At 52.3% G+C, this 9,598-nt stretch overlaps 2 protein-coding genes across 2 annotated transcripts; one reads left to right on the forward strand and one right to left on the reverse strand.

Annotated features, from left to right (window-relative positions):
- Position 1: 1 nt before the first annotated feature.
- POLR2I (RNA polymerase II subunit I) lies at positions 2 to 1,592 on the reverse strand. The gene is made up of 6 exons (XM_063112524.1): positions 1,127 to 1,592; positions 994 to 1,048; positions 629 to 702; positions 468 to 542; positions 319 to 370; positions 2 to 109 (listed from the first exon to the last, which is right to left on the reverse strand). The coding sequence occupies exons 1-6, from the start codon at positions 1,183 to 1,185 to the stop codon at positions 47 to 49; spliced, it is 378 nt and encodes a 125-aa protein (XP_062968594.1). The 5' UTR covers positions 1,186 to 1,592; the 3' UTR covers positions 2 to 46.
- A 179-nt stretch (positions 1,593 to 1,771) lies between these two features.
- TBCB (tubulin folding cofactor B) lies at positions 1,772 to 9,049 on the forward strand. Its single transcript, XM_063111978.1, has 6 exons — positions 1,772 to 1,983; positions 2,323 to 2,466; positions 5,608 to 5,704; positions 6,412 to 6,603; positions 8,537 to 8,609; positions 8,772 to 9,049. The coding sequence occupies exons 1-6, from the start codon at positions 1,870 to 1,872 to the stop codon at positions 8,884 to 8,886; spliced, it is 735 nt and encodes a 244-aa protein (XP_062968048.1). The 5' UTR covers positions 1,772 to 1,869; the 3' UTR covers positions 8,887 to 9,049.
- Positions 9,050 to 9,598: the final 549 nt, after the last annotated feature.

Below are 9,598 nucleotides of genomic sequence, written 5' to 3' on the forward strand. Positions count from 1 at the left end.
CTGGCGCACTGAACGTGGCATTTATTAAACACGAGGGATGGGGGAGTCACTCAGTCCAGCGATGGCCGCAGTGTGGGGCCGTGCATACGTAGTACAGGCGCATGGCGTCCTGGCAGAAAGAACTCATGGTTAGGAAGGGTATGGATGGAATCTTCCACGCAGCAGGGCCTCATCCCAAAAGAACAGACAGGAGAACTTTCCCAATTGGTAAGGATCCGGCTGAGAATTCCGAGAAAGGCAGGTTCACCCCAATATTGGTATCCCCGCCCCCGGAGAGGCCCAAGATCCAGATTCCCAGGAAGCAGTCGTGCCACTCACCTCAGCCCGGGCACTGTGTGACTGAAAGAACACCGCCTCCTTGTGGCCACACCTGAGGGGATGGCTCAGTCACTCAGAGCTTGACATACCCGCCTCCTCCCTTTTGGAGAGAAGCCACTCTCCCTCCCCAATACCAGCTGCGCGCTCACTTCTGGCACGGGTGGTCCTCGGTCCGAGGCAAGGTGGGGTCCTGGGACACATCAGCGATGATCTGGGTCAGTTCGCTGTGGGGGTGGAGATGAATAATTACGCTCAGACCTGGCCTCCCGAGCCAACACCCCCATCCCCAAAGTCCGGTCCAGCCACTCACTCCACTTCGTGCGTGATTTTGTTGACGTAGATGCAGCTGTTGTCGGCTTCCTGCTGGTAATCACAATTACGGCACTACGAGAGGGAGGGTGTGGTGGGAAGGGGATCATGGAGAGATCCTCGATGGTACTGGAAGGGAAGGCAGGGTGTTCCCCGAAGGGGATGACTACGGGATGGAGTGTTGAGGTTAGTCGCCTCGGGGACGGACAAGACAGGAGAGTCTGGTTCACTCGGGGGATGGTCAGAAGGGAAGACCAGGACACGTCGGGGGAGAACAGAGTACGGGTCACACGGGGCAGGGCGGGGCCACGCTGGGAATGGGTGGACCGGTCGGGAAGACTGGGGGCCCGGCGGGCTCGCGCTCACCGCGTAGAGTAGAATTCGGTTCTCCTTGTCTTCCTTGGGGTACAGCATGTTGTTACTGCAGGGAGGGGGAGGCCAGAGATCAGTCCTGGGGCTATTCCTTGCTTCCCTTTCACACCTGTTTCCCCGGCCTCACCATTCCTGGCAGAATCGAATACCCACGAAGCCCGGCTCATAGGTCCCGTCTGGTTCCATAGCGACGCACTGCCCACCAACCTTCCGCGCATGCTCTGCCGCGCTACAGGTCGCGGGAAGGGTCTGGCCTAGTTGCTTCGCCAAAAGAGGGGCGGAGCTACGCACGTGTACTGGCTGGCAGTGGCCTTGTGCTTGGCTCTCACCGCGCTGAGGTTTGCCGAACTACTTGCTTCAATTTTTTGGTATCCTAGGATAATTGCTTCCGACTCCTAGGCCTCGCTTTCCCAATTTACAGAATAGCATGCATCTGGTACAAGAGCCAGGAAAACGATGCACAACGTAACCCGTAAATCTCTGAGCATAAATGGAAGAACCCACTGCTCTTTGCTTGGCTGAGGGCCAGTGCACATGCGCGAACTTCCACTTCTCAGAAGGAGCCAATTTTGGCCAGTCCTTCTCTCGGCTTCAGCCTCTTCTCGTCCTGGCTGTTTTCAGTGCCGCTATTGGGAGAACTGTGAACCATGGAAGACCTCTCAGGATTGGCTGAGCCGGACCCAAGTACACCGGAGAGCTGGCGGTGGAGCAGAGACGGCGGCGATTGGCGGATCCTCCTTGCGGAAGAGCGTGGATTGGTCCGTTCCGGGAGCAGGAGGAGGGGCTGACACCCCAGTAGCGGCAGCGGCGCCTGCGGAGCCAGTGTGAGGCTGCTGAACCGGGCTGCGGGCCCCGGTAGGGCGCGGCGAGATGGAGGTGGCGGGGGTGTCGGCGCCCACGGTGACCGTTTTCATCAGCAGCTCCCTGAACAGCTTCCGCTCTGAGAAGCGGTACAGCCGCGGCCTCACCATCGCCGAGTTCAAGGTGTGGCTGTAGGGGCGGGGCCCGGAGAGGCGGGGCAAAGAAATGGGGGGCTTCCCGAGCGGGGGGAGGGGCCAAAGGGCTAGAGGGCGGAGTCGGAGATGATGCCAGGTTGCAGAGACTGGGGATCTGGGGGGGCGGGGGGTGACCTAGGCAGGGCCGGGCCAGAGAAAAATCAGAGGGCGGGGCGAGAGCAGAGGGGATGGGGCCCGGTGGGTCTTGAATGGTGGGTCTTTTCGGAGAATCAGGGATGGATGATGGTTATTGATACAAGAGGCAGGGCCTCAGGGCAGAGAGCGGGGCCACTGGCAACCCGCCTGCTCACCCTGCCCCTCCCCACAGTGTAAACTGGAGCTGGTGGTGGGCAGCCCTGCCTCCTGCATGGAACTGGAGCTGTATGGAGTTGACGACAAGTTCTATAGCAAGCTGGATCAGGAGGATGCACTGCTGGGCTCGTACCCTGTAGATGACGGCTGCCGCATCCACGTGAGGCCTCCCTACCTGGGACCCCCACCCCCATTTATTTATTTATTCAATAAATACTTGTGCCTTGCTCTGTGGAATAGCCAGGATAGGCCCCACCCTCATGAACTCCGCAGTCCAGCATGGTGAGAGACAGACCCATCACTAGACAGTGACAGCCCAGAGTGGTGTGTACTGGGGTGGGGAAAGCTAAGGAGACAGAAGGCACCCAGAAGAGGTGCCTGACTTCCCCTCGAAGTATCCGAACGGGCTTCCTGGAGGAAGGCATGTCCGAACTGAGACCTGAAGGATGAGGAAAGGGCAGCCTAGGAGAAGAGGTGGGAAGGGCATACCAGGTGGAGGGAAGAGTACACAGAGGCCTAGAATGTGAGGTGGGTCAGGGTAAGTGATGAGGCTGGACAGATTGGGAGAAGCCAGAACACAAAGGACCTCGGTGTGCATCGGTTCACTTTGTCCTTTCTGTTCTCATCCCCCCCGCCACACACTTCACTCAGTCTGCACCAACCACATTGCTCCTTAGACATCCCAGGTGAGCTCCACCTCAGGGCCTTTGCATGTACTATATCTCCTACCTGAATGGTTCTTTTAATATGTCCTCATGGCTCAACCCTTCCTTCCAGTCTGTACTTAAAATGTCACCTTCCAAGTGAAGCCTTTGCCAGCATCAGTATAAAATTTTACCTCATCCCTTTCCTCATTTTTGCTTTTAGATTTTTGTCTCTAGCTCTTATCACCCCCTGACGTACTCTGGATTTTTCTTGTTGGTCTGGTTTATTGTCTGGTAGAAATGTTCCTCACTCTAGTTCACATCTGTGTCCCTAGCACCTGAAACAATGCCTGGCACAGAGAGGATACTCAGTGAATCATTGTTGAATGATGAGTTAATGCCGTAAAATAAGACTGGGAAGTTGGTATAATTATTGCCATTTTGCAGCAGAGAAAATTTAGCTTCAGGATGAAATTTACTTTCTTAAGGATGAACTGTCACTAGAATTTTGACCTTGGTCTGCATGACTCCAGAAGTCAGTGTGCCTATTCTCTTTTTCTCTCTTTCATTTATTCAATTCTTGTTCATTGAATGTCTGTGTTGTGCCAGGGATATAGTTGTGAGCCATGTGTGAGAAAATCCCTGTTTTAGTTTGGTCCAGTGTGTTAGGTAGATGTTAGCTAAATGATCACAGGACCAAATATGAAGGATCAGTGGAGACAAAGTCCCTTCAGGAGGAGATCATGGAGCTGGGAGACCCTATACTGGGTATCTGACCGATCAGTGAGGTCAGGAGGAGCGGACTTTCTGGAGGAGGTGCTGCCTGAGCAGAGACCAGACAAATAGGAAGAGTTAGCAGAAGAGGGGAAAGTATGCTCCAGGAGGAGGGCACAGCATGGGCAAACACTCTAAGATGGGTGGGATGGTGGTAGGTAACAAGGGACAGAAGAGAGGTCATGCCTGTGGCAGAAGGAAGTGGAAGCTGAGAGGGGGACTCTAGCCAGGAGGACCCTGGTCTGACTCAGATGTTTGCAGGCTCCCTCTGGTTATGTGTGGGGAACAGACTGGAGGACAGGAGGAATAGGGAGACCAGGGAGGAGGCTGCTGGAATAGTCCAGATGAGGTGATGAGGCCTGGGCCATGGTAGGTGTGGGTCAGGAATCTGTGCTGGGTCCACAGGACTGAGACTTTGGGATGACCTGGGCAACCTCAGCCTAGGGATGCAAGCGGACCCGGTGTGGGCAGTGGCATCCTCGAACAAGAGGGTTTCATACCTGGGTGCTTCACGTACCAGACAGGCCTCTGACTTCCCAGACCGTTCAAGGAAGGTGTCCCAGAGGTGGAGCCTCTGAATTTTTTCTAAAATTCTTTTTCTGTTTATAAATATCACCCATATTCATTGATTAAAATAATAGAACTTCAAATTTATAAAAATTCATAGTGATCTTTGACCCTGAGGTAAGAGCCATTTCTGTTTTGCCATGTTAACACAGTGGTTCAGGCCAAATACATTGGTATTGTCCTTGACCTATCTTTCCTTCTCACCCACATTCAATCTGTCACAAACCCCGTCCGCTCCATCTACAAAATCTATCCAGAATCTAAACTCTTCTACCCCCTCCAATGCCCCTGCCCTAGCCCAGCCTCCATCCTCTCAGGCCTGGACATCCCAGCAGCCTCCTCCCTGGTCTGCTCCTGTCCCTGTCCCCACAGTCTGCTTCCACCTGCAGCCAGGGGAGCCTGTGAACACCTGAGTCACGTCAGGGCCCTCCTGGCTCAGAGCCCTGCCCTGGCTGCACCTTACTTCTACTAAAAACCAAAGTCTACAATGATCCGTTATGTCTCCCTCTCTTCTTTGACTTACTCCACCTCACCTATGCTAGCCTCTCTGCTGTTCCTTCAAAAGGCTAAAGACGTTTGTACCTCTGGCCCTTTGCACCTGCTGTTCCTTTTTGTCCTTCAGGCCTTGGCTCAAACATCCCCTCCTTCCTACAGCTTGCCCTGACCACCCTCCCATGCTCCTTAAGCCTCTTCTCTGTTGCATTTTTCTCCGTAGCCCTTGTCATCACTTGGTGTTGAGTACACATACCTGTTCGTTTGTTTATGGTTGGTCTCCTCCCAGCAGAATGAGCACTACTTGAGGGCAAGTGTTTGTCTATTTTTGCATCATGTCCCCAGCGTCCAGCACAGGGCCAAACTGGGCACCTTGGAGGAACTCAGTAAGCGATGAGTGAATGAATATTGGAGGTAGTGCAGGAAGAGATGCTCCGGGTCTGGAGGTTGTGACCAGTTTAGGAGGGTCTAGAAGCCCAGAGAGGTTAGATGTGCTGTGAGCAAGGCCTGAGCTCTGCCAGTTGGGTTCAGTGACTTCAAGGCCATCAGTGGTGTTGATTCCAGCATGTGCAGGACATCTGGGGGCAGAAGTAGCCTACAGGGGCTTGGATGGTCAGTGTAGATACCTACTCTTATCCTTCTGCTGGGCTCTCTCAGGAGAGGAGAGAAGGATGGGGTAAAGGTGAGGGTAGAGGAATGTGTCTTTTCCCAGATGGGGTGGACTTAAGTCTATAGAATGCTCCAGTGTGCAACTGCACCCCAGCATCCCAGGCCTCCCTGGCTGGACCCTGATCCCCACTGACCTCCCTCCCCTCACCACACAGGTCATTGACCACAGTGGTGCCCGCCTTGGGGAATATGAGGATGTATCCAAGGTGGAGAAATACACAATCTCACAAGAAGCCTACGAGCAGAGGCAAGGTATGGGGCACATGGGGTTGGATGGGGGCATGTGGGGGCCAGAGGTGGGTGGAGGTGGGGGACAGGCAGGATAGATGGGGCTGTTGCAAGAAAGTTGGTGGCGTGGGCAGTAGGGGCAGAGGGCTTGGGAGGATAGAGGGTGAGTTATATGTGGGAAGGTGGGGGGCATGGGAGAGCAGCCAGGATAGATGGGGCGTGGGGTATGAATGGGGGCTGGGAGGTGTGAGGGGGTGTGAGCAGGCAGAGGGGGGCCTGGAAGGTGGAGGGGTAGGGGGTCAGGTATGTGGGGAGTGGCCAGAGTGAGATGGAGGCAGGGGATAGGGCAGAACGTGGTAGAATATGGGGCAGACAGGGCAGCATGGCAGTCAGTGCAGGCATCTGGTGACAGATCAGAATGTGTGGTGGCAAAGATGAGGAGGCTTTCAGGGGCCGTATGAAGGCAAATGTGAGACTGAAGGAACACATGAGAAGATGGGGTCATGTGAATGACTGGAGGCAGCCAGCATCCCTTTAGTTTCTGGATTGTGGGGAGACCCCGGGAGTCCTGAGGACAGGCTGAGGCTGTGATGGGACATGGGGGGCTTGAGCGACAGCCCTTTGGCATCTAGAACAGAAGAGTTTGTCCCCTTGTGGCTGGAAGGTTATCTCATTAGGCCAGAGGCCCAGCCCCAGAGACCATGTCTGACCCAGTCCCCCCACCCCCACAGACTCAGTTCGCTCATTCCTGAAGCGCAGCAAGCTAGGCCGATACAACGAAGAGGAGCAGGCACAGCAAGAGGCCAAGGCCACCCAGCGCCTCACGGAGGAGAAGGCCCAGGCCAGTGCCATCTCTGTGGGCAGCCGTTGTGAGGTGCGGGTGCCTGGGCAATACCCTCGCCGGGGCACCATCATGTATGTAGGTATGTGCTCCATAGGATCCCTGGGTGCCAAGGCTGAGGGGGACACCAGTCATTCATCCAGCAGGGTCTGTGAGACCTTATGCTCTGTCCTGAGGTAGGCTGTGCTGGGAGCTGAGCCCTCACGGAGATCCCATCCAGTAGGGGAGACAGAACCATCAGCTGACAGTGACAGCTCGGAGTGTTGAAGTGTTCGTGAAGGGAAGTGGAAAGCAGAGGCAGCGTGATCTGGCAGGGTGAACAGGACTGTGACCGTGGAAGCACAGGACACAGTAGTCCGAGCTGTGATGGGAAACAGGCAGAGGGCAGGGATGAGCGAAGCTTAGGGGACTGTGAGAGCCCAGAGCAAGTACCAGACTTGAGGGCGGGCCTGGGGTGGGACCATCTGAAGGAAAGGGAGCAGCAAGCCAGGTGAAAAGTGGGGAAGAGTGTTCCACCCGGAGGCGGTAGTGAGCAGAACAAGCCTTGCTTGAGGTAGAGGTCAACCTGGCTAGTGGGGAGTGAGGGAGAGGTAAGAAGTAAAGTTGGGGGCATGGGCAGGGTTGGACCACACCGGGCCTTGGAGACAATGGAGAGCCATGTGGATTTTCTTTTTAAATGACATCTTTATTGGGATATTATTGATGTGCCACACAGCTCACCCATTTAAAACGTACAATTCATTAGCTTTTGGCATGTTCACAGAATTTTGGCACCATCACCACAATCAATTTTAGAACATTTTCATCACCACAAAAAGAAACCCTATGACCATGAGCAGCCACTCAACATTTCTGAAAACCCAGATCCCCTAGCTCTAGGCAACCACTAATCTACATTCTGTCTCTGTAGATTTGCCTCTGTGTGATATGATTTGCCTCTATCTGATATGATTTGCCTCTATGTGATATGATTGATATTTCATATCAATGGGATCATAGACTATGTGGTCTTTTGTGACTGGCTGCTGTCACTTAGCATAATGTTTTCAAGGTTCATCCATGTCGTACGTGTATCCTACTTCATTATTGACAAATAATTCTGCATTGTATGGATGTACCACATTTTATTTACTCATTCATCAATTCACCAACATTTGCATCATTTCCACATTGTGACTATTATGAATAATGCTGCTATGAATGTTCTTTTACAAGTTTTTTTGTGGACATATGTTTTCATTTCTCTATACCTAGGAGTGGAATTGATGAATGACATGGTGATTGTGTGCTTAGCCTTTTGAGGGACTGCCATACTGTTTTCTATAGCAGCTGCACCATTTCACATTCCCACCACCAATGTATAAGGGCTCCAGTTTCTCCATATCCTCACCAACACTTACTGTCATCTGTCTTTGATTATAGTCATTCTAATAGGTGTGAAGTAGAAGTCACTTTAGTTTTGATTTCCGTTTCTTTGATGGCTAATGATGTTGAGCATCTTTCCATGTGCTTACTGGCCATTTGTATATATCTTCTTTGGAGATATGTTTATTCAGATCCTTTCCCCATCTTTTAATTGGGTTGTCTTTTTGTTGTTGTGTATTGGTTTGCTAGGACTGCCCTAACAAAGTATCACACATTGGGTGGCTTATACAACAGACACTTATTTCTCACAGTTCTGGAGGCTGGAAGTCCAAGATCAAACTGTCAACAGATTTGGTTTATTCTGAGGCCTCTCTCTCTTTGGCAAAGCAGCAGTGCCATCCCTCTTAGATTTTTACAAAGACCTGTCTGTCTGGGGGTGCTGACAGAATAGGGGGACAGGGGTGGGAAGCAGGGAGATCTATGAAGGGGCTACCGTATTAGTCCAGGCAGGAGATGGAGATGTCTTGGGTGTCCCCAGTGGAGGTAGCAAGGAGTGGTTTTCTCCAGGACAGGCTTTCCACTCTATGGGCAGACACGAATCTGCGTTGAGCTATGTCCAGAAGTTTCACTGGGATTTCTTCCCTGGGCAGGACTCACAGATTTCAAGCCTGGCTACTGGATTGGCATCCGCTATGATGAACCGTTAGGGAAAAACGATGGCAGGTAACAAGTACTCCCACTCAGGCATCTGTGCGCACATGTGTGTGTGAATGTATATATGTGTAAGTCCGTGTGTGTTGCTGGGTAAGCTTGCCCATACTAGCATCTGGAGTGGGAGCCATGTTGGCGTCTTCTGACCACTTCCTCCCCCATCATGCCCTGCAGTGTGAATGGGAAACGCTACTTTGAATGCCAGGCCAAGTACGGCGCCTTTGTCAAGCCATCATTTGTGACGGTGGGCGACTTCCCAGAGGACGACTACGGGTTGGATGAGATGTGACACCCAAGGAGTCTCCCTGCTCCAGTTCATAACCTGGCCACTCTTTGTCCTCTTTACGTGTGGCCATGGCCCTCTTTCCCAGACCCCATTTTAATTTTATTCACCTTTCCCCCGCCATTGATTTTTTGAGACTCATGCATTAAATTTGCCAGAAACCTGGGAAGTGTTTGGAAGACTTGATGATTTTGGGAGGGGTCAAGGGAGGCTGGGTAAAAGAGGATGAAATAGAGGGCTAAGCAAAGTAGAGGTTGGGCAGGATGAGGCTTTATCCCTGAGCTCATAGCTGGAGGCCCACGAGATTGTTTTTTGTCCTTTGCTAGTTAATATAATTTTCTGCTGCTATAAGAAAGAAGCCCAAATTAATAGTGGCTTAAACAAGATGGAAGTTTATCTCTCTCAAGTAAAGAAAGTCTCGTGCAATCACTAGGAGCTAATCTAGTGACCACTCTGTGTCAGGGACCAGTCTCCATCTCTTTGTATCTGGTTGCTCTCTCATCTCCTCATGATTCTCACCTCACCTGCTCCAGCCACCAAGAAGGAAGGGTGGGGATACCCTTTGTCTTTAAGGAAGGTGTACTACTCAAAACTTATTCCTATTTCTTGGCCAGAATTTTGTCACATGGCCATATGTACCTGCAAAGGAGTCTGGGAAGTGTAGTCTTTATTCTACGCAGCCATGTTCCCAGCCAAATATCAAGTTCTTATACTACAG

The sequence above is a fragment of the Cynocephalus volans genome, chromosome 10 (assembly GCF_027409185.1).
Source record: "Cynocephalus volans isolate mCynVol1 chromosome 10, mCynVol1.pri, whole genome shotgun sequence".
In the NCBI taxonomy this organism is placed as follows: domain Eukaryota; kingdom Metazoa; phylum Chordata; class Mammalia; order Dermoptera; family Cynocephalidae; genus Cynocephalus; species Cynocephalus volans.